At 34.0% G+C, this 25,092-nt stretch overlaps 3 protein-coding genes across 5 annotated transcripts in view; 2 read left to right on the top strand and 1 right to left on the bottom strand.

The window, feature by feature from the left end:
• Fim (plastin-2 Fim) overlaps positions 1-6,416 on the top strand; it is a 52,618-nt gene extending 46,202 nt beyond the window's left edge. The window contains exons 10-11 of the mRNA XM_068387418.1: positions 1,762-2,015; positions 2,516-6,416. Of these exons, the coding sequence (XP_068243519.1) occupies positions 1,762-2,015; positions 2,516-2,686 (425 nt within the window). The 3' untranslated portion in view covers positions 2,687-6,416. The remainder of the gene's footprint in view (positions 1-1,761; positions 2,016-2,515) is intronic.
• Positions 6,417-9,311: 2,895 nt separating this feature from the next.
• LOC137653775 (uncharacterized) overlaps positions 9,312-25,092 on the bottom strand; it is a 23,708-nt gene continuing 7,927 nt past the window's right edge. The window contains exons 2-5 of one of the 2 annotated variants that reach the window (XM_068387413.1): positions 12,882-13,100; positions 10,996-11,283; positions 10,690-10,739; positions 9,312-9,645 (exon numbers count right to left, since the gene is read on the bottom strand). In XM_068387413.1, the coding sequence (XP_068243514.1) occupies positions 10,716-10,739; positions 10,996-11,283; positions 12,882-13,094 (525 nt within the window). In that variant the 5' untranslated portion in view covers positions 13,095-13,100 and the 3' untranslated portion in view covers positions 9,312-9,645; positions 10,690-10,715. The remainder of the gene's footprint in view (positions 9,646-10,689; positions 10,740-10,995; positions 11,284-12,881; positions 13,101-25,092) is intronic. The other variant, XM_068387412.1, reaches the window with a different exon arrangement.
• Sms (spermine synthase) overlaps positions 15,369-25,092 on the top strand; it is a 66,953-nt gene continuing 57,229 nt past the window's right edge. The window contains exon 1 of one of the 2 annotated variants that reach the window (XM_068387411.1): positions 15,369-15,415. The gene's annotated coding sequence lies outside the window, so the exon portion shown is untranslated. Of the gene's footprint in view, positions 15,416-20,520; positions 20,607-25,092 lie in introns of those variants that run through there. The other variant, XM_068387410.1, reaches the window with a different exon arrangement.

Genomic DNA, 25,092 nt, shown 5'->3' with positions numbered 1-25,092 from the left:
GGAACCTCCCATGAAGTTTTAATAGTTTACCCATAAAATATTAAAATTTTCCCATTTTCTTCCCTTCAGTAAACACAAACCAGGGTTGTCAGGAGGGGAAGCTAAAAAAAAAAAAAGTTCAGTAATTAGCAGGAATAGTAATGGTCAGAAATGCATATAAAAAACATCACCAATTGGACAGATATATGGCTCATGTATTTGGCTTGCAATTAAAGTTTAATAATTACAGTACCTGTAATTTACATCATGTCCCTCAAAAGGTCTTTGCTTCGGTCACAAATAAAGATAATTGCAAGTTCATATAGAATTTTTTAGATGTTGTGGCTATGCTGCTCAAGACAACCACGTGGGTCTTTATTTTAGTGATATATTTTACCTTCAGTTGAGCATGAACGGCTATATAGTTAATGGAAAGTGTTATGAATATGATTAGTTACTGTGCATAAACAGGAAATGACAGAATTTTAAAATCAATTGAATTCCTCTCTTGAGATATCGTCTTGCTGGAACTCAAGAGAAGGGGGGAAAATAGTTGTAAAATTACAGCTGAGAATGTATGTATAAATATTTGACAGCTTTTGTTTGGTTGTAAAAACCAGCAAATAGTTATATCATACAAAAACTAGAAAAGGTCCCGCAAGTAATCATAAACAATGCATGAGCAGTTACCAGTAAATCACCATCGGTCTTCAAAAAGTAAACAATGGACTTGGACAATGAAATGGTGTTCATAGTTTAGTTGATTATTATGGGAGTTATTATGGCCTCCCCCCCATTAGTCATACAAAGAAAAATTCCAAAATAAGCCAGCACTCATCCATTTCATATAGTAGATTCCAGTTTTGATAGAAATTAAAGTACAGTAGCTTAAATTGAGTAGATTTGAGAACAAAGCAATCAGAAGGATAGTGGGAGTTAAATGGCAGGACAGGATTAGAAATGAAACTATAAGAGATTACTCGATTCCCATGTGTGGATGAGATCATGACGAGGGGTAGATGGAGATGGTTTGGGAATGCTCTTCGCACTCCCCAAGAGAGATTAGTTCACCAAACGTTCAGGTGGGCTCCACAAGGGGCTAGAAGAGTTGGGAGACCCAGGCCTACATGGCTGAGGAATATGAAGTGCGAAGTAGATGATGAATGGGGAAGTATTGAATTAGAAGCTCAAGATAAAGATGACTGGTGTCAATAGGCGTAGGAGGAGATGATGATGAGCTTAAATATACTGAGCATTGTCATCTCTTTTCTCTGCCAATCATAAATAACCTTTAAGTATAATTTTGCCCTGTGGGTGATTTGGCAGAGTGAGAACCTGATTTTAACGTCTTTAATGAACTTCAAATATGTTCCTTGTAGGTTTTGAATGGCTGATTGTGTTTACATTAGCTAATTATATGATGAGGAGACACTCTGTGGTTAAATGTGGAAAGTTGTTTAGTTCCTTCTTAATTTTTTAGTCCTCTACATTTATTGGTTTTTCACAGAAGACAGTCATATTTTTTCTAAAGCCTTTTCAGTGATTTAATTCCTGTATAAACCCACCTAGGATACCTTTGTAGTTTTTCATGGTTAAATGTTAAGCTATTTCCCAATATTTTTTTTTAATCTTTGAAGGTTGCCGTATTGTGCCAAAGGGTATTATATACACTAATGAGAATTCTTATGCCATCAAGTTTATGCAACCGAGGATTACTATTCATTCATCAGACTAGGATAACATTGATAATGAAGCAATCTGATCATTATTGTTCAATTTCAGCGCTCATTTGGCAGTTGATGAGAGCATACACACTGTCCATCCTGACCCAGCTGGCCGATTCTGGCAATCCCATCGTAGAGGCCGAGATTATCACGTGGGTCAACACAAAGCTGGGTGAAGCCGGAAAGAAATCCAGTATTAGGAGTTTCCAGGATGCCAGTTTGAAGAATGCTTTAGCTGTCATCGACCTTGTGGATGCCATCAAACCAGGCACAATAAATTATGATTTAGTTAAAACTGGTGGGGAAGAGGAGGTAAGAGATTATTTTCATTTATATTTTCTTGAGTTTTCATAATAGATACAATTTAGGTGGTAGGTACGTTTATGCAAAAATATTCATGAGTTTTATTATTTCCTTTTACGACTAATCACCTCGCACTTTACCCTTTTACCCCCAGGCTATTTGGAAATTTCCAACCCTTAACCCCCAAGGGGTTATTTTTTCCCCAGCACATTTTGCAGTTTATATTTTTTAAATTGCTCTAACAGCCTTAATTTATGTCATAGAGAGGTCAGGTTGGTCTCATTCTCTTGGAAAATGCCTGAATTTTCTCAAAAAATTATTAAAAATATGAAAAAAAAAAAGTTTATAGCATTTTTTTGCAAGGACGTACCAGTACGTCCATGGGGGTAAAGGGATGAGTTTTGTGAAACGTACCAGTACGTCCTTTTGGGGGTAAAAGGGTTAGTTGAAATTGGAAAATTTTGTTGCCTCATATAAAGATTATGATAATTTTGTCTTCTTCCAAACAGGAAAATATTGCCAACGCCAAGTACGCAATCTCAGTGGCTCGTAAGATTGGTGCCCGCATCTACGCTCTTCCGGAAGACATCACCGAGGTTAAACCGAAGATGATCATGACGGTCTTTGCCTGCCTCATGGCAAGGGACTACATACCTAATCTGGATGCCAAAAAGAACTGAATGTGAAGACAAGCTTGTGTTTTGTAGAAAAGGATGTAAAAGGGAGTGCATGATATGACTGAAACTGTATGTGATTTATTCCTTGTAATTGTATAGACTTTTTATACATTTTTCATAATGCATAGCTATAGTAAAGCAACGTCCAGGTCTTATGTTGTGACATAACTGTAGTGCAGTTAAGTTTTGTATCATAAGCAACATTTGTATAATACAAATACTGTATCATCTCTGTTTAGTTTTAACTGCAGCAATTAATTTTCTAGATTGCCATTTTTACACATTGCAGTGGCTCCTTACAAAGTTAAGTAATGCATATATTCCGTTCTTGTGTGGCTTGCACTAAACGAAGCTCGCAAGTAATAGAATCGCTCAAAGGTGAAAAAGAGGAAAAGATATATGCACTGTATATGGAAATAGAACGACAGAAGTGAATTTCTGTATTGCCTGCCTTTTTAGATATCCATTTAGCTGCTGATAGCAGAAATGGCGGGAACAATGAAACAGAAATGTAACCAAGTTCTTGAATGTCGGAGATTTTATTTAGAGATTGCTTTTGTACTTTTAATCGGAGATGCTTCATCTCGTATTGCTAGGTGATACTGCAGTTGGAAATTAGGAAACTTGCAGTTTGTATCGAAGGAAGAAGCATTATTAATCTAGGGTCGACCTCGCTAAAATCTTAGAATGATTTTCATCCTATTTAGTTGTGCATTTATGACGAATGTAGGTTTTTATTACTGAAATTTGAACATTGTAAAAATATTTTATTCACTAGATTTTATGTGTATTTACAAAGCTGATAACTCGCTTTCCAGCAGGTTTTAACTGCTGGGGAGAGAGAGTGTGACGTTGAAGCCCAACCTCAGAGTAAGTGTAGATTTTTTACATGATAGTTTTTACTGTAGAGCAACAGTGTATTTTATCACCAATGGTTTCTCTCCTTGTTAAACTTTTGTTATATATATTTTCTTGAAAGAGAAGTAGCAGTGGTTTATTTCTTATTAAAAAGTGGTTTCCCACTTTGAATGACTTGATTTGTAAATACAGAAGTTATGAAATAGAATTTTCCTAAGTATTTTGATAAAAGAAATATGGAAGTCTGCCCCTTTTCATTAAATCAGACTGTTGTAAATTGTTGGTTGAAATTTCGTAAAAAAAAAAAAGTGGAGGCATAAGTTTCTAATAAACACTTTGTTTTATAGTATATTTTGGTCTTCTAAAATACACATTCTGTAATTGAGGAGTTAGAGCTAAAAGTAATGTTTCGTATTTATCACTTACTATAGTCCATTTCTTTTATCGAGGCAGATTTGCACCGACTCGCAGCGGTGCCGTTTTAGCTCGGAAAAGTTTCCTGATCGCTGATTGGTTAGAATTATCTCGTCCAACCAATCAGCGATCAGTAAAACTTTTCCGAGCTAAAAGGGCACCGCTGCGAGTCGGTGCAAATCTGCATCGCTAAAAGAAATTGACTATAATTAGTGTATAGTCTCATTTGAGAGAAAATTGGACACCATATACAGTAAATTAAGAACCGGTATCTTGTCCAGTAACTTCAAACAGCTTTGATAGAAGTTTGAATTCATAATGCCTTTTTACACCAAAAAAAATGTTGGACAGTATGGAGCGTAAGAATAAAAACGTTTCGGTCAGGAAGAGTCCGGATTGCTTCCTTCTATTTGTGTGCTGTTTGATTATATTCATGATACTGTATCTTTGAACAAGTTTAGGTTTATGGAGTTGTGATAGCATATAAGGCATAATGTTTCCTTCATTTAAGATTTTTCTTGTATTGATGCTAAGATTTTTCACAAGTATAGTTTTTTTCAAATTGCCAAAAGGGTTTATGTAATTCTCTTCATGAACAAATATATTGGATGAAGTGCTAGAATAATGTCCCCTCTCTTCTAATATTCGGTTCATTTTCGTTTCATCGCGTAGGAAAAATCAAAAGTTTTTAATTTCAAATTGCCAAAATGGTTTATGTAATTCTCTTCATGAACAAATATGTTGGATGAAGTGCTAGAATAATGTCCCCTCTCTTCTAATATTCGGTTCATTTTCGTTTCATCGCATAGGAAAAATCAAAAGTCTTTTTTTATTTATATTTAGGTGGTTATGTGTATCTAGTGCCATTGTTCTAGCTGTTAGGGAACCATTACATCTCAGAATTTGTTTGTATCTGCCGAAGGTAACTACAAACCTTTGTACTTCGGATAAAGCAATAGGGATCATCCAATACTTTGTTTACAGTCAAGTTTGGAAGTGTAATGGTTAGGTTACATAATACCAATACAAAAAATTAGATATATACATATATATTTACTAAACTCGGAATATTTTATGTTAAATAGATTTTTAGAAGTAAGTAAAAGAGGATTAATGCGCTACCAAATGGTGTAATGAAAAAAAAATTTGAATTGAGCCAAGTCCTAATCTAGTACATTTCATGTACATGACCTTTTATTATATAAAATTGACCGAGCCCTTACATTAGGCTACAGTTTATGACTAGATATTTAAGTTACTATTTATAAAACTTCCACTAGTAATTTGAGGAATTTTTTGTATTTAGCTCCCTTTCCTTTTACTTATTGCTTTGGAAATTAAATTAATTTTTTTTTTTTTGTATAGGGTACCATCCCTCTCTCGTTTTCTCTTATTTTAAAATGCCTTTTACATCAGTCACTCTTTAGGGTGTTAATTACCATGGCTGTATGGAAAGATTTGACTAGTCAGGTAAAACTTGCAACGATGCAATAATGAACAGTAATCCACAAAGCCTCCCTGGAAAATTGCATGTTATTGACGTAACTGATCTCAGTTTGAATTTAAATCTATATGGCACTTTTTGAGTAAGTTTTCCTTTTTTTTATTCCCAGTTCATTTTCAACAGATGAGGTTGATTTTCCGAGAGGGGTAATATTAGGCACTCGTCTTAGTCAAACGAAGTTGTACTTAGTTCTTGCAAAATCAAACAAGAAATAGTCTTGTTATGTATTGGATTGCTGTGAGGGTCTTTGTGTGTGTGATCGGATAGTGATGTTCTGGATATTGAAAGGCATTATTGCCTTATATATATATCAGTTCAAATGAAATTCATTTGCCAGTATATTTTTAACCTTTATACACATAAGGTACAGCGATGAATCCAGACAAAATTTGCTTGCTCTGTAATTGTGGATGTTATGGAAATTTTGTTGACTGTGGGGTAATTTTGTCATTTCATTTTTTGATCTGAAATGTCATGATGTGTTGATGAAAAGGAAGTTTCGTAGGGTCATTGCTTTCCTTCATGTATTTATTTTTTTATGTCTGTATATTAGCAAATGCAGGATGGATGCAGTCCTGTATTATTCTGCAAATTGCATAGGTTAGAAATTCTTTTCTTTTAGCTACCGAGGTGTTGTTTTTGCAGTTTTTTTATTTCATTTCTTATTGAAATTATATTTTAGATAATCATTTTATTTTTTCCAAAAGAGTTCACCATAAATTTTTCTTTTCCAATTAAATATAGATATTCTCATGCTGAATTGCTTAGATGACAAAAATATCAAGTAAAAGTCAAAATATGAAATTGATGTTTTAGTAAAATCATATTTTTGGTATACTTTTAAAATTAGAGAGTTTATAATATTGTTTGTTTTTAAAGCACTGTGTAAGTGAAGTGTGTATTCAATTTAATTTAAAGTTATCTAATTTTTGCTTATAGAAATATAATACACAAGACTGATTTTATGCTTTATATTGTTTACCGTATTGGTAATCATTATTTTCTCCCCATTATTTCTTCGTCCAAACTTCTTTTAATTTTTGGAGATATTTCTACTCTTGGGTCCAATTCTGAACATTCCTCAGTTTCTGCTTTCCAAAGAATTCAGTTACAAGACTGTGAAGGCGTGAAGGCATTACAGTATTTAATAGTTAATCAGTTATTTGTGCACTTTACCACTTGAGAGTCACTTTTTGCTTTACGTTTGACACACTCACACTTTTCCTGTCCTCTTCTCTTGTTATTGACGGTGCTTTACGATTTAATATTATTTTGTAGGTTTAAGTAGGTAGGTCTTTTGTCATTAATGATTATTGTTGTTTCTTCTGTGTGATAGTTATGGAGAGAAATATTTTTCTCATTTTCTTGTGCAAAAGTTTGTAGAGCTCACTTATTTAATATTGGTATGTGATACACATCCACAGACATACAGGACATTACAGTCTATGATAAATAGCATGAAGTGGTGGTGGTTGTATCCGTGGATATTTTTTTTCATTTTATATTTTTATTATAGTTATCTTCCATTGATGCCATTGATATTTTACTTCAATTAGAATTACTTTCTAAACAAAATTAGTCCGAACTTCGGTAGACTATAATTTTTTATTATAATTACCTTTTGATTTATTTTTGTAGAACCATATTTTATTCTTTATATTCAAAGGATTACTATTATGTATAGAGTCAAGCAATTCATCTATTAACCTCCACCAGCTTCATTTGGTTTTTATAATTGTAAGCAATAAACAGTGCTTCACATCCTGTAACACTAATTTCTTTGCTCTTCTGTACAAAGATTTTAATTTGAACCAAATAATAAGATTATTTGCAAGTTTAAAATGTTTTTCCTTATCATTATGCAGTTCATCACCACTATAATATGTAAGTGATGATTAATAGTATTGTAGAGAGAATGTAAAACATAAGTTGTATTACTTCTTAATGTTTTTTTATACAGGCTTCAATAGAGTACTTTTTTTACTTAATGTTACGAGTAACTTTTATTGTTGGTCACCATCAGTATAAAGCAGATTGGGTAAATGCTATACTGTATGTCCTCGATCTCTCAGGTTATATAGAATGGAAAGTAATTTTTAACTTTAATATGCTTTCATTTATGAGATCTGAAATTAAGGTTTTTTTAAAGTCATAATTTTGCAAATCTCAAACTTTCAAAATGAATTTTGTGTTTTGTTCTAAAAGTACATCAATCCAAAATGCCTCTCTTTTGGTCATACATTGAGATTTAGCTAGAGAGGAGGTCATTCATGTTATGAGAAATGCCATTCGACCTAAAAACAACTCCAAGGGTGAACATAAATGGTGGAGCAAAGACCATTTGAGTGGAGGTCAGTTGCAGTGCATGTTGAAGATTATGGGTTGCATCCAATCACAGCTGGAGGAATCTTCTAAAACGGATTTTGAGCAAAGCGAAAAATCTATTTTTGAGTGAGAGTGCCATGTCATCCTGATGGAAGGTTCCTTTAGGTAGCTTTCTAAGAGATATTTGCTACATCCCCTGATATGCGATATCCTTAACTGGATACTCGCTCCAGGAGTTAGAATCCTGGAGACCTTCAGTTTAATTCTCTGTGAGTATCACTGTAGCAAATATCCCTTAGAAAGTTACCTAAAGGAACCTTCCATCAGGACGACATGGCCGAGCCCAAAAAATAAATTTTAGTGAAGAAGGTTGGGAGTCCAGTTTCCTAGACTTACTAATAACATAGTTTTATTAGAGTTCAATTTAACTCACAAGGATGGTGAGGTTGCAGACACTTCAAGAAACTATCGAACTAGAGCGGGTTTCGAACCCCAGTCGAGGAGATTGCCAGTAAGGGATATTTCAATAGGCTAACTCAACCTCATTTCATCAAGGTTTTTTTTTATTTGTCTTTACCGCAAAAGCGGAAGGTTATTAAGATTAAAATTCTTTGGCAATCCAGTCCAATTAATACCTCATTAAATGTGTGCTCATTCTGGGAACTAAGTCCATTCCTCTATGGAGAGATAATGTCGCTTCAGTGAACACACTTTCACAACTTACATTATTGAGAAATTAGTCTTCCTATTTCAAGATGAGTCATCAAGACTTCTCTTACATTACTGAAATATCAAGAATGATGGCAAGATGAGAGAAGAGGATGAAATGTGCATAATTTAGAAGTGATAGAATGGAAGTGCAGAAGACGACGTGTGTAAGAGTTGGAAAGAAATGGCTGTAATATCTAGCATTCAGGTGAGCCTATGCCTATGCATGATGTTTTGTAAACAACAGCATTCAAGTAATTATGTTTGATAGTTTCTGCCTTCCAAAGTTTTCTGTGTTTCCTATAATTTTGTAAGTAATTTTACTGTCTTAGACAATTTGTCTCTTGGTAACGTAAAAGGGGCCCGGCCCGTGTAGATTTGATTGCTGGTGAACCTTCTCCATTTGTACAATGTGGGGCACATTTTACAATTCATTAGGCCAAGTGTGAATACAATGTTGATCATTTTGGTGATTTCTTTTTACCACAAGATATGAGGAGACGTCCCCTTTTTTGTTTCATTGGTTTGATGTCAGCTACCCCCCAAAATTGGGGAAGGGCCTTGGTATATGTATGTATGTATGAAGGGAAATAACCTGGTGTTAAAATATATATCCTAACCATATTGCTGGGATAATAAAGGCCTCCTGAAAACAAATGCTTAACCCAACGCACACGTATTATTTCGTCAACATAAAATCTGCATTAGTATTTTAATAGATTCTGAGATAGGATTGTAGGCTACTTTGTTTTATTAGTGATAAATACTGTATAAGGAATGGTGTTTTATGTTTTAAGGGAAAAATATAACTCATTCTAATGTATTTAACAAACTTTATTCCAAATTATTTTTCTAGACAATCTAAACATCATATTACATTAGTTACTGAGATTGCTGATCTTATAAGTACTTACTGTAAAAGTAAAAGAATAACATACAACATACTTCCACAAGAAAAACTAATCAAATGAAAACTAGAACACCTTAAAATTATGATTTATACTTTATTTCAGTAACTACAAAATTTTTGGGTACCATAAACTAGAAAAAAGACAACTGCAGAAATGTATCAGCTCATTAAATCTGCTAAGATCTACCAAAAGAACGCGTACGGATTCATATTTCTAACGATCTGGCGATGATGGCTCGCCATCTGTGAAAGGTAAAGAAAACACATTGTCAACAAAAACAAATTTACAAATAATCAGATACTAATAACAAGCATGCAGTAGAAGCTGGGTTAGGGTTAGATCTGTTACAAACCTTTATCTTTGTGTTTAAATTTCTAAAGAGAAAAATGTGCTATTTAAGCTTAGTGTGAAAGGGTTTGTAACGTTCAAAATGGTTCAAGGTTTCATGGGCAAAACCATACAATATAACAAGCTCCCGATAGACATTCGAAAGAAAAGATATTAAGGATTTCATGAAGGTGAAGAACTTGTTTTCTAAGTGCTTCGATAATGCGGATTTGACAGTTAATGCAGATTACGCTACCCAAGCAGACTGTAGGTCCTGTAAGACCAAGGAAACAGCTCTCGAGGTAAAGTACTTAACCTAATCTAACGTAGCATGTCAGGTCTAATTTTGACAAGGGGACCTAGGTTATAACTCAAGTTAACATGACTCGATCATTGTAAATCATGCAATGCTTTTCAGTTATTCAAGCGAGTTGTTTCTCCCATATGACAAAAGCAACTACAGTATACTGTTTTATTGACAGATTTAAAGTAAGACTACATTGTAACTTTTGCTGTCTCCAGAAAGTAGAGAAAGGACCCTTTTCATTATGGAAATACAACATTGTACAGTAGTTTCATGTTGAGATTCTTTTTAAATCAAACCTGTAAAAAACTAATGAATGTCAGAAATGTGTTGTAATGATAATTTCTCTTTGCCAATACAGATTAAAATCATCTAAAGCTCGCATTTTAGATGTTAACCAAATACAGACATGAAAAAAATGGTTTCCTTAAATTGAAATCATTATGAGTAGCCGAGAAGCCAAACAAATTGTTTTCTTTTAAGGAAATGAATTTGAAGTCTACACTGAGAAGCATCACTTAAAAAGCAAACAGTATACCACAACACAAGAGACTAAACAAACAACACGATTGCACTACAGTCAAAGCGTCAAATAACATTATGCTTGGAGTATAATTTGACTTGATAACCAGCAGTTACAAGGGTTTACAAGTACCTTGTGGCATCTGTTGCTACGACCATTTAGAATTTCCAAGAATCTTCGAACTGTTGAGGAAAGAAATAATGATAGGCAGTGGAAGCATGTACTACATGATTGATTTAGTAGGCCTTCACCAATTTAAAAAAAAGATGTTTGATTTGTTATTCGTTGCAAAGGGCCTCAACTTAATATTAAAGTTGTTAAGCTGTTCAATTATGATGTACACTATTTACATTTATTATAAGAGGAAGGAGTAGAAAAAAAAGACTTAATAAATGCTCAAATATGAAAGATTAAAAAAGGTCTACCTACACCACTTACCCCTCTTGTGAAATCAGCCATCTGCTTGAAGAAGTTTGACTGCTCGTTGATGAAGGCTTCCTGTTGGCGGTTGAAATTTTCCATTTGCTGCTCGAATGTACGTTCGAATTCGGATACTCTCTCCTTGGTTTCTTCAACTCCCTGTGCAATTCCACGTGTGACACTGCCGCTCAATATGTTGATGGCACCACGACATTCTCCGAGAACACGTGCAATGTCTCCCTTCTCCTCTTTGCCGTTTACAGAACCTTTGATGAGCCGACCATCAGATGACTCTTCATACTTGATCTATGGACAAAAATTGTTTATTCAAAAACATTATAATGAATACGTGGAGGAATATTCAAGAGACTGTTACGCGTGGACCAAAGATGACGGAGAGATAATATGCTATTATGAATATGTGACCTGGGGACTTAGACCGTTAGCTTTGGAATGAAGATAGAGAAACATTGTTATGATTACCCAACCAATGGACATATAATTAAAAAAATCATCAACAATGCAAAATGTTATGAAGGTAATGTACTTGTTACTTGTTTTGCTCCCTATTAAACTGATAATTTTTGATTCAAACAATTGTTACTATCACTGTGAAAATCTGTAAATGTTAAAGAATGTTATGCATTTGATGTGTTATAAATATTATCTTGAGTTGGTAAAATATAATGATATATATATATATACAGTATATAAAACGGATTTTGAGCAAAGCGAAAAATCTATTTTTGGGTGATATGGCCATGTCGTCCTGATGGAAGGTTCCTTTAGGCAGCTTTCAAAGGAATATTTGGCTACAGTGATACTCCCAGAGAATTAACCACAGGTCTCCAGAATTCTAACTCCTGGCACGAATATCCTTAATATAACTTTTAAGGATATCGCATAAAATCAGGGGACGTATTTCTTGATACGACACATGGCAATCTTCACCCTGAATAGATTTTACGCTTTGAATGGGGAAGAGTGGCGAAAATGAAGGGGAGCCGTTACCAACTCAAGATAATACCTTTACAACATATGTCACCTATATAGGAAACTTACTTTTATTGGTTTAAAACACCAAATACTGTATTACCCTTTACTTTTCTTCATTTTTAAATAAACCTGTTATGACCTCTATGGCATTTTTTATCAAGTTTGAGCTTAATTGTTACAGTATAATCTTTCAGTTAGGTTTCCTAAACATTGTTCACCCTCTAAAAGGGTAGGGACGTCAGTGCACCTTATGTAGTTCACATTAGGCACTCCTATTTTGAAGGGTCTTTGTAGCATCCTTCGGCGCCTAGTTACACCCACGATTTATCATGTTGCTTAATCTTCGACTTTACTTTAGTTTTTATCCAGTTTAAAGTTCAACCTCTTTCAACTTTACCGTCCCACTGCAGATTTTTCCCCGAATGGCTTCACTGGCCTTAACAAGTGGACAAATGGCTGAAATTAATGAATCTAGTTCAATCATCCTTATTACTAATAATGCATTATCACGAGATTTAAATGCCTTTTTTAAAAATAAAAATAGAAGATGAAATTATGAGTTAACAAAAACCTAACGAGAAACGAAATGCCAATTTGTGAAAAACAGCGGAACCTTACCTAATGTAAAACACCCATTCAAATATCAATTACTGTGGAAATAACCTGTAATTTTAAGTACTGAAATCCCATTCCTATTCAGGTTGCCAGAGATTAGTCTTATAATGGTAGTCTACATGGCGATTTAAAGACATCAGGCTTCTACAGTACATGGCGATTTAAAGAGTTCAGGCTTATACACTACATGGTAATTTAAAGAGACCTGCCTTATACAGTACCTTGTGATTTAAAGTGACTGGCCTTATACAGTACATGGCGCTTTAAAGGCAGCCCTGATTCCCCTGAATTACCTTGACGGTTTCTCCATTGCTGTTACTGTAGCTGCATTCTCCCTTCCTGACCCCGTCTGGACCGATGACGCTTGATTCGGCAGCGCCGGACGCTGTGCCTCCGTTCGTCGAGAAGTAGGACGACTGGACAAAGCCTCCTGTCCTGGCGTTGGCACTGTGGCACAAGATCCCCACGGTGATGCCCAGCAGTAGGATATTCAGTGTGTGATTCATTTTTCTCTGCAATGTCATAATAATTATAAGATCAGTCAATACACACGTGTTTTACGATGTGGAAATGTAATTCTATATGCTTCCTTAGATCAAAGGCATGACAAAAACATAATTCTAAAATTCCATATTGAATATGTAAAATGACAAAAACGTATTCCTTAACTTAGGTATTTTACTGTTTTTTTCTTTAGCAGGACTAACTTTCACACACTCATCTTTAAACTATGTTCATTTGGTTTCACTGAGATTTTGTATATGTACACAGGATGAATGAAACGGGTTGTAAAAGAGGACAGGAGAAAAGGAAGAAAATCTGCAAAGTACATGGTGTAGCCTACTGTAAGTAAAAGACATTGACGCACTACTGTACTGTAGACTTTTTTTTTGTAAGTGAATGGAATGACAAATGAAGTAAAAGTTGGATTTCTTTTACCTTTACCCCACCAATTAAGGGATGAGGGTTAATGTCATTCTCTGTCTTTGTACATGAATGCTACATTTTTATGTGTCCTCTGTACTTGCTGTACATACAGTACACACATTCATTTATGGAAATAAAGTATGGATATTGAATGGGAATGGAAGCTAAAAAGATTAAAGCTGCTTAGTTGAAATGCTTGCATTGTACGCGGTATGTGGTGTAAGAAGAATTGTCAGGTGAGAAATGTAGAAATAGCCTACTTATCATTGGTTAGAAGGTTAGCATAAGTGAAGTAGTCCATATTATTCTGAGGAATGAGTAGATAAAAACGTATTAGAGATAAAAGATGTATGATTCAAAATTTCTAAGAGGAAAGGAAGACATGGAAGGGGTTGAATAGATGGTGTGAAAGACTCATTGGAAAGTGTGTGGAAGACACAAATGGTTGAGGACAGTATGGAATATTTAATAGGTTTCGAAAGACTGCTAATGAATCTATGTACATGTATGAAGCAACTACTGGTGTTAGGGAATGAATACGGAAGTGACTTGTGTTGCTTTACTTTGGAGGTACCGTTTTGGGAAACAGCCTAATACTGTATATATATATATATATATATATATATATATATATATATATATATATCTTTTCTGAATGGGAATACCTCAATATGGTGAAAGGGTTTGTGTATTGCCATGATCAGCAAAGCATTACTAGTCATTGTCACCCATACTATGCTAGTTTGCTGTGAGCTACCAGACAAAAATCTCCCACCATCACCAATCTGCAGTTGGCCAGCATGGTGATAAAAATGGGCCAAACCCCAGACATGAATAAGGGCATGTTTGAGGCCATTGTTCTTTAGTGGACCGGAAGTGGCTGCATTTTTTGTTGTGTGTATATATATATATATATATATATATATATATATATATATATATATATATATATATATATATATATATATATATATATATATATATATATATATATATATATATATATATATATATATATGTGTGTGTGTGTGTGTGTGTGTGTGAGTGTGTGTGTTGAATGCACATAAGGCTGCTCATTAAAGAGAGTCAAATGCCAATAGAATATGGGATGTATTCACACTAATTGGTATATGTAGTGTTAATTGTATAATCATTTGAATAGGCTTACTTCCAGGAACATTCATTCAAGGCCTCGTGAATAATAACTATCGAATCAATTCACGTATCTATTTCAAGGTTTTCAAAAGAGGAAAGACAAAGGGCATAAACTTTTAAAAGCAATTGCACAGTTGCACCGCATTTAACCTTGGGAACCTGAGACGATATTGTCAATATTGAAACAGCTCCGGTGCTCGCTGGAATGTTTACATGATAATGACGTCATAGTGGTGACGTGTCAGCAGTGTTGCCGTTTGATATAAGATTTGGTAAGTTAAAGATCTTTCCAAAGGGAATAAAGCCTTTCTTATGCAACCTGAAGGCTCCACAATATCTTTCGGCAGCCCTTAAGGGCCATCTAAGAATCTAAGATGTTCATGTGACCTTTAGGCTGCATTTATAAAACCAAACCCCTACCGAATCTCACTTCAAATGGCAACACTGTGTCAGTGGATGGATGGGATTAGGGTTGCCAATTGGCCTTTTTTTCAGGCCAAAAACACCTCAAATTTGGCCTTCTTTAAAATTGCTTGACTTTAAGTAATATTATGAAAAAAGGTGGGTCTTAAATGCTATATTTTTGGCCTTTTTCTATTAGTAAGTTGGCCTTTTAAAGTCGTGGTTGATTAGAAGTTGGCCTTTTCTCATTTAAAATACCTGGCAACCCTGGATGGGATGGGTCTTCGAGCCCGAGGGGATGGATGGAGGCCAGAGGTGAATCCAAGGTGCGTCAAGATCACAGGTAAAGTAGCTGTCTTGGTGAGGTTAAGAGTTGATTCATGATTATGTAATGACTTACCGGGACCTTTGTATAATGACGGACAGGACTTTCCTTTTGTATCGAATACCTAACCTAGGTTTCCCCCACCTAACCTAACCTAAAACTTCCTTCCCTATTTACTTAACTTAGTGGGATGGGGGCAACGCCCCATACAAACCAATTAGATTTACCTTATTCTTATCGATAGGGTTGATAATAAGGGAGTTATGGACATGGCCTTTTTTTTTTTTGGATAGATTTCTATTTGACATTGCAACGGCTAATAGGATATAGGAGCCGTGGCCTCTGTTCCCTGGCCTTCCACTCGTCTTGGGTTAGAGTTCTCTTGCTTGAGGGTACACTTGGGCACGCTATTCTATCTTATTTCTCTTCCTCTTGTTTTGTTGAAGTTTTTTAGTTTATATGGAAAATGTTTATTTTAATGTTAGTGTTCTTGAAATATTTTTTTCCTTTCTCCCTTTCCTCACTGGGCTATTTTCCCTGTTGGAGCCTCTGGGCTTATAGCATCCTGCTTTTCCAACCAGGGTTGTAGCTTAGCAAGTAATAATAATAATAATAATAATATTATTATTATTATTATTATTATTATTATTATTATTATTATTATTATTATTAAATGCTAAGCTACAACCCTAGTTGGAAAAGCAGGATGCTATAAGCCCAGGGGCCCCAACAGGGAAATAGCCCAGTGAGGAAAGGAAATAAAGAAAAATAGAATAACAATAATAATAATAATAGATTTAGTAGTTGCCGGGATGAGATAGGGTTAAGTATTTCGTGATATATGTAAATATGGAATGACTTGCCTTGGTAAATGAATTTATATATGGCTTTGCAATGCCTAATATGATAAAAAAAATCAAGGATTTAAATAGGAGTGATATAAAATCAAATGCTTCGTAAAACTACTGCCCAGGATTTATTAGAGTGACGTAAAAGCAAAAAGCAGAATGATTTCATACGACTAAACCATCCCGAAACCTTGTCGGGCAAGGAAACCAGTTGGTTCGCCCCGAAATCCCCGGGAAAACCCGATCATGTTTGTAATTTTGCACCTTGCATTATCAGGGTTGCCAGGTTTTCTAAATGAAAAAAGGCCAACTTCTAATCAACTACAGTTTTAAAAGGCCAACCCATTAGTAGAGAAAAAGGCCAAAATGCAGCATCTAAGGCCAACCTTTTTCAAAAAGGCCAAATTTGAAATTTATTATCTGAAAAAGGACAAATTTGACGGTTTTGGCCCGAAAAAAGGCCAATCTGGCAACCCTGCCTTGCAACTCCGTGCAACTTTCCCAAGGTCAAGGTGATATTTCATTTGATGATAATTCCCTTTTTCTTTTTGTATAGGCTAACTGGGAAATAAAATGCAATAAATATATCACAAAGAGTAATTCGTTTGTGATCTGAACGTGATAATTAGAAGGATAGGCTGTAGTGATTCAAATGGTAATAATTCCATTTATCTTTTTGTATAATTGGGGAATAAAATGTAATAAATATATAACTATACGTAATTCGTTTGTGGTCTGAACGTGATAATTAGAAGGATAGGCTGCAGTGACTCAAGTGGTAATAATTCCATTTATCTTTTTGTATAATGGTGATATAATATGCAATAAATATATCATAATAAGTAATTCGTTTATAATCTGAACTTAGTAATTAGAAGGAAAGGCATAAATAGGCTATAGTGACAATTGGGAAAAAATATTAATGTTGCTGATTAGTAATTGGATGGGTGATCGCCACGAAAGGATAAGTACTGGCATTGCATAAGCACCTCGGAAATCTATGGAACAATAGATAATTGCTGAAAACCGTAATAGGAGAGAGAGAGAGAGAGAGAGAGAGAGAGAGAGAGAGAGAGAGAGAGAGAGAGAGAGAGAGAGAGAGAGGGGGGGGGGAGAGGTCAGCACGAACTTTTATACTGTAAATTTTAACTCGTTTCATATTGCCATACACATTTTAAAGCTTATATATATATAATATATATATATATATATATATATATATATATATATATATATATATACTGTATATATATATATCTCTCATAATCTCCTCCTACGCCTGTTGACGCAAAGGGCCTCAGTTATGATATATATATATATATATATATATATATATATATATATATATATATATATATATATATATATATGCATATTGCAAAATAACAGTCCTCTGAAAAAGTATCACGAAAGTAGTCAGGACTTAATCTTATATTTTCTATTTTCCTTTTCCCTGTGGTTATTATTATTATCATTAATATTGTTGTTATTATTATTATTATTATTGTTGTTGTTGTTGTTGTTGTTGTTGTTGTTATTATTATTATTATTACCTAAGCTACAACCCTAGTTGAAAAAGCAGCATGCTAAATGCCCAAAGGCTCCAACAGGGAAAAAATAGCCCAGGAAGGAAAGAAAATAAACAAATTGAAAAAAAAATATAAACAATGGAACATAAATACAGAAAAAAAAGGTGGCTCAGTAATACAAGCATCAGAGAATCACACCAGCGTGCCTGCGCGTACGCACGACAAGCAGGATTTAATTCATCTCAAGCTAATTTGTCTCGTGGGGATTCCCAACCCTGCCTCGACCCAACCGCGCAGGGTCGCCAGGTTTTCCAAATGAGAAAAGGCCAACGTCTGATCAGCTGCAGCTTTAAAAGGTCAACCTAATGGTAGAAAAAGGCTGAAAATATAGCATTTAAGGCTATACAATTTAAAAAAGGCCAAATGTAGGTATCTAGCATAAAAAGGCCAAATTTTGTGGGTTTTTGGCCTAAAAAAGGCCAACCTGGCAACCCTGCTACCGCGGGTCACGACTATCTTATCTTCGGCCGTAACATTCATCATCTTATCACGCACAAGGCTGGAAATTCCTAAAATAGAGTTTCCATGTAATTCGAGACGATTTTTCATATACTGAACATTTAATGTTAGATCTTTAAACCACTCTCGCTATATTATTATTATTATTATTATTATTATTATTATTATTATTGTTATTATTATCATTATTAATGTTTTTATTATTATTATTATTATTATCATTATTGTTATTATTATTGTTATTGTTATTATTATCATTATTATTATTATTATTATTATAATTATTATTATTATTATATATTATTTTTATTATTGTTTTTTATTATTATTATTATTAGTATCATTATTATTATTGTTTCTGCTGTTATTATTATTATTATTATTATTATTATTATTATTATTATTATTATTACTATTATTATTACCTAAATTACAACCCTAGTTGGAAAAGCAGGATGCTATAAGCCCAAGGGCTCCAACAGGGAAAATAGCCTAGTGAGGAAAGGAAATAAGTCGAAGAACAATAATAACAATAAAATAAATCTTTCAAATATAAACTATAAAAAAATTGAAAATAACAAGAGGAAGAGAAACAAGAAACACAGTTCTTGCCTTGTGCATTCTTAGAACAGACCAATTTCAGATTTTTTTTTTTTTTTTTTTTTTTTTTAATACGAGTTTATGAGAAGGATGATTACGGTATCCTTTATATCCTTTATTATGGAGACGTTACCTGCGTCGTAAATCGTATGTCAGTTTCAAGGACGTTGATGATTCATGCACGTCGCCTTGAAACAGCAGAGGAATAAATGATAGGTCACAATCAAGTTAACGATTAACTTATATTGAAAATCACGCTAATCCACCGATGAGGTACTGACATATTTAAAGGTTTAAAAGTCTGGTACATTCCTGTTATTGCCAAAACCGCTAATTTCCGATATAACCTCAATACTATTTTTTAGGTTAGCTTTGAATTTTGTCCACCTAAAGATTAAAATAACCCAGTCTAACCTAACCTAATCTAACCTAACCTAAAAAATAGACATATTTAAATGTTTAAAAATCGGGTACTTTCCTGCTATTACCCCACCACTAATTTCCGATATAACCTCAATACTATTTTTTTTTTTTTTTTAGGTTAGGTTTGAATTTTGAACACCTACAGATTAAAATAACTCAACCTAACCTAACCTAATGTATCCTAAAAAATATTATCGGGGTTCATATCGGAAATTATTGGCCACAATCAAGTTAATGATTAACTTATTGAAAATGACGCTAATCGACCGATGAGGTACATACATATTTTAAGGTTTAAAAGTCGGGTATACCTGTTATTGCCTCACCGCTAATTTCCGATATAACCTCAATACTATTTTTTTTTTTTTAGGTTAGGTTAGGTTAGGTTTGAATTTTGTCCACCTACAGATTAAAATAACCGAACCTAACCTAACCCGAAAAATAGTATAGGGGTTAAATCGGAAATTATTGGTGGGGCAATAACAGGAAAGTACCAAAAGTCGTTCTATGGCAGAGACAAAAGACAGAACAATGTCCATGGACATGCGATCAGCTCCCAAAAGCCCTCTCCGTCAAGCTATGACCAGGGAGTGTAGACAATAGCTGCTGGTGACGCAGCAGGTAGACCTATAGGCTCCCATTAATTGCTCAGCCTTTGCTCACAAGGATGGTGAGGTTGCAGACGTTACAAGAACCTATTAGGCTTAGGTCAGTCTCGAACTCCCGCCTAACAGGTTATTACACAGGGATGTTTCCAATTGGCTAACACAAACTTCTCTCATGGGCTATCTTAATATCTTAATGTTTAACATTCTTGAGATAAGATATAAACTGCTACTAATTATAGCTTTAAACAAAATTAGGAATCTGTATGTATATACTGTAGGCAACATGTTGAATAATTGCCGAAGAATTCTAAAGTTTTAATTTATTAACACATAAGAAAAAAGCTGGATTACAGCCCCAAAAAAGGAGATGAAACCATCAGAAACCAGCAACCTTCAACTGTCAATCTTTCAACTTTACGACGAAGGCAACAGGTTTCGACGAATCCCTGAAACAAGGATCAAAAGATCTTGCATGAGACGAGGCAAAAAGTGATTTGACGAAATTTTCGATAGATGGCGTTGAATAACTGTCTCGCTGTTCCTTTATCTCTAATCCTTTCATACATCTTGATTTGTTGACACTCGGGCAGATCTTACATCTGCCTGCGTCTGTTTTACAGTTTCTGTTTCAAGTGTTTTTTGTGTTGTGAGCGTTGAATCAACTATTAGAGGAACAGTTAAGGTGAGAGGGGGACCCTTTACAATCACATTTATTGTACGTTTGTGATTATTTATTGTACTCCACTGCCGTTCGTTATATTCCGTATATCAATGGGATTGTGTTAAATCGGGATGCTGTTTTTTTAATATTTTGGGGTCTATATTTGAGAATGTTTATCTTATAGATATTATAATTGTCATTATTAAATCTTTGTAAATAATGAGCTAAATAAAAATCAACGAAGGGATATCCAATTAAGTCCAGTTATGAAATATGAAAAATAAGTTATATTCAAAGAGTATTAAGTCTATCTATCTGTCAATCTAGTCTATCTGCTCACTTCCCTGTGTATGTACAGTATAGGAAACAACTCTAATTTTATTTAGGGTACTTTATTGTTATTGACCCACACTAATTTCCGATATAACCCAATACTATTTTTTTCTTAGGTTAGGTTAGGTTATAAAAATTTGGTATGTTAAATGAATTAACAATATCATCCTCGAATGGTATGATTGGAGTTATAGGAACAATGACTTGGGGTTAATTAATAATTAAAGTGTCACTACCGGTTAATTTTAAGTGAATATTTTTTATGAATGTCTCATTGTTATTGGTTAAATTTGCTATACCTTCATGGAATCATCATTATCATTATCATCATTGTCTTTGTCATTATATAATCTATCACTGTCATTGTCATTGCTTTGTTCATAAAAAAAAAAATCAGGAATATTTTTAATGTCCAAATCATGCATATAAACTGCTTATGGTATGAATAATAAGTATCAGAAATTCATTATTCATTGTACTCATACGTCCCTTTTCGATGAATGTGAATTAGCACATTGAAAGAAAGACTATGTCATTGATAAATGTAGCATTTCAGACGCCATTTGTTTTTATTAAACAGAGAAAAAACTAGTTCGGACGGTGGTTTCCTACCCAACGTTACTTTATTAGCTTTGATGGCTGCTTTTCCGGTCCCATACTGCAGGAGAACCCTACTCTCTACTGTACCTCCGCTGTCGATTTACCATGTTCCGTTCAGAGTATTTATCGTTTCAGATACGTATTGTTCATTTATTGTTAAATCATCATTGTTGTATGATTTTTGAAATAAGAAAGTCTTCAGTTTCCTCTTGAAACCTTAATGTCTTCGATCATTCGAATGTTTCGTGGGAGCTGCTTATATAGTCTCGGGGCCGCAGTTTAAAGGCTCTAGAGCCTAAAGTAGGCATAAATCTAGAGAATTCAATGAGCGATCAAGAACCGATCTTTGATATAGCCACTCGTGAAATATTAATTTCCAAAATTAAGACGAATAAAAATTATAATGAGATTCAAGTTAAGTCTCCTTCTCTTCCGAAACGTGATGATATCTACCACAATTGATAAAAGAAAAAAAAAATCATCCGTGTTTTGATCGGATGGTGAATCCAATTAGATTATAACTGGTGTTGACGATGAATGTGTAACATATTTTTGGCAAACCACGGTTTGGCCTACAGAGATGAACGTGTCGGAAGTAACAGCTATTATAGATTGAGAGAGAGAGAGAGAGAGAGAGAGAGAGAGAGAGAGCAAAATGGATGAACAGTGAAAATGATAAGAAGAATATTAGAATGAAAGTAAATATTATATGAAGCTGAGAGAGAGAGAGAGAGAGAGAGAGAGAGAGAAGGCAAATAGATGGAGAATGGAAATTGCAAGAAGAATACTGTATTAGAATGATAATTGCAAGAAGAATACTGTATAGAATGATAGTAAATATTATATGATGCCGAGAGAGAGAGAGAGAGAGAGAGAGAGAGAGAGAGAGAGAGAGAGAGAGAGAGAGAGAGAGAGAGAGAGAGAGACTACGGATTAACCTCCATTCCTGTTCCAGTTCTTCAATTTTTTACTCCATATTGCAATTGCGAAATTTTCCACCAGTTTTAGTAACATATTTAGACATTGCTTTTAGCACTGAATGACCTCCCGGGCACCGACGGCCTCACCCCCCCCCCCTTTAAGTTAAATTCATAAATCCAATCCAAAAGACCCTCTCGGGGTGTAGGATTAACATATGACCCTCTGAAGTGGGATTTTTGTCATAAATGCAATAAATAATATTTGAATGTAAGGATTTATCCATTGGTGTACTTAGTGCAAGAAATTTCACGTGATTTTATATTAGGAGTAATATGATTAAATGCAATAAAAAACATTTATAAAAGACAATATGATTTTTATATATTTTATTGACTAAGTTTTTTTTTGTTAAGTAAAAGACCAGATTATATATTTTCGATTTCCTTACATATCGAACAAAATCAATACTATAATAGAAAGAAAAATTAAGCACATAACGAAAACCTACTTCAAAAATATTATTATTATTATTATTATTATTATTATTATTATTATTATTATTATTATTATTATTATTATTATTATTATTATTATTACTTGTTAAGCTAAAACCCTAGTTGGAAAAGCAGGATGACATAAGCCCAGAGACTCCAACAGGGAAAATAGTCCAGTGAGTAAAGGAAACTATTAAAAATTAAATATTTTAAGAAGTCTTTGCCGCGTACCTTTAGGGTTGTACGCTATATACACTTGTGCACTGGTGTCCAGTTATAGGAACTGAATGAACTCCCTGGCCCCAGTGAAGGATCATATACCCCAAATTCATGACATAAATTATATATGATTTACAAAAAAGAGATGAGAATAAGTAGCGGATATCAATGCGAATTTATTGAAAAGAAAAATGATAGATGTAGAATTGTGATGTTCACAGATGATTCTTTGCTAACCCGGGGAAAATAGATAAGCGTAGAATAATGAGGGTAAATGGAAATGAAAAAAGGACATGGAGTAATGAATGTTAATTTAAATAAGGTAAAAAATTGGTATTGTTAATTCATGTGAAGAACGATAAAAGTAGAAAATACACTGTTAAGATTTGTATAAAAAAAATGGTAAAATTCTGGTGACATTCATTCCAGGATTTTTACCGTTTTAAAAACGGTTATATCGACGTAAAAGAATGACATTGCTGTCAAAATCCCGTAAAGGATAATACTAAAATAAGGTAAAATTACGGTCGCCTGTATTTTACTGAAATATGGTCGTGAACAGTAGATTTTCACGGAGAATTTCATATAAAAATTACGGTTTTTTCTAACAGTGTAAGTAAAAATGAGGGTAAATGGAAATGAAAAAAGAACATGGAGTAATGAATGTTAATTTAAAAAAAGGTAAAAAAATTGCTAATTGTTAATTCATGTGAAGAACGATAAAAGTAGAAAATACACTTAAAAATTTTTATAAAAAAATGGTAAAATTCTGGCAACATTTATTCCAGGATTTTTACCGTTTTAAAAACGGATATATCGACGTAAAAGAGTGATATTACGGTCAAACGCCCGTAAAAGATAATATTAAAGTAAGGTAAAATTACGGTCACCTGTATTTTACTGAAATATGGTGTAGAACAGTATATTTTCACGGAGAATTTCATATAAAAATTACGGTTTTTTTCTAACAGTGTAAGTAAAGAATTTATAAAGAAATTGCTCTGACAATTCTGTTATATTTTTAGTAAATGCGTGTAAAGTGAGGATTTTGAATTTTGAATTTGAATTTTGAAGGGAAATTTTAGATGCCGAGTTTTAAAACTGTTTATTATATGCGGAGTAAGAAAAATAGATGAGGTAAGAAATGTGGGTAGAGGTGATAAGTATGAAATGAATATCAAGTCACAAAATGGAAAAAGGAAAAAGTGTCTTAAGTCAGTAATTCCATCATACTGACATCTTCAGATTTATAGTATTAAATACATAGGTTTTCAATTTTCCTTTAGGGTCTTTATACACACGCATATATAAATAAAGTACATACACACGCGCACACATCTTATATATGATTATCACAAAGCCTATTGGAGAGAGAGAGAGAGAGAGAGAGAGAGAGAGAGAGAGAGAGAGAGAGAGAGAGAGAGAGAGAGAGAGAGAGGTGTATCTTTTCAATTCCAGTTTGTATCCGTTAGCTCTGGACTGATTTGTGCTAAGCGTGAATAGATTCTAGTAATCTACATTTGTTACTCCTTTAAGAATTTAGAGAGAGAGAGAGAGAGAGAGAGAGAGAGAGAGAGAGAGAGAGAGAGAGAGAGAGGAGAGAGAGAGAGAGACTACGGCTTTACCTCCATACCTGTTCCAATTCTTCCATTTTTACTCCATATTGCAAATGCGAAATTTTCCACCAGTTTTAGTAACATATTTAGACATTGCTTTTAGCACTGAATGACCTCCCGGGCGCCGACAGCCTCCCCCCCCCCCTTTAAGTTAAATTCATAAATCCAATCCAAAAGATTCCCCATTGGGTGTAGGATTAATATATGACCCTCTGAAGTGGGATTTTTGTCATAAATGCAATAAATAATAATTGAAAGTGAGGATTTATCCATTGGTGTACTTAGTGCAAGAAATTTCACGGAATTTTATATTAGGAGGAATAT

This window comes from Palaemon carinicauda, chromosome 14, assembly GCF_036898095.1.
Source record: "Palaemon carinicauda isolate YSFRI2023 chromosome 14, ASM3689809v2, whole genome shotgun sequence".
In the NCBI taxonomy this organism is placed as follows: domain Eukaryota; kingdom Metazoa; phylum Arthropoda; class Malacostraca; order Decapoda; family Palaemonidae; genus Palaemon; species Palaemon carinicauda.
Note: the sequence above shows the minus strand (reverse complement) of the source record. Positions and strands in the feature narration are given on the sequence as shown.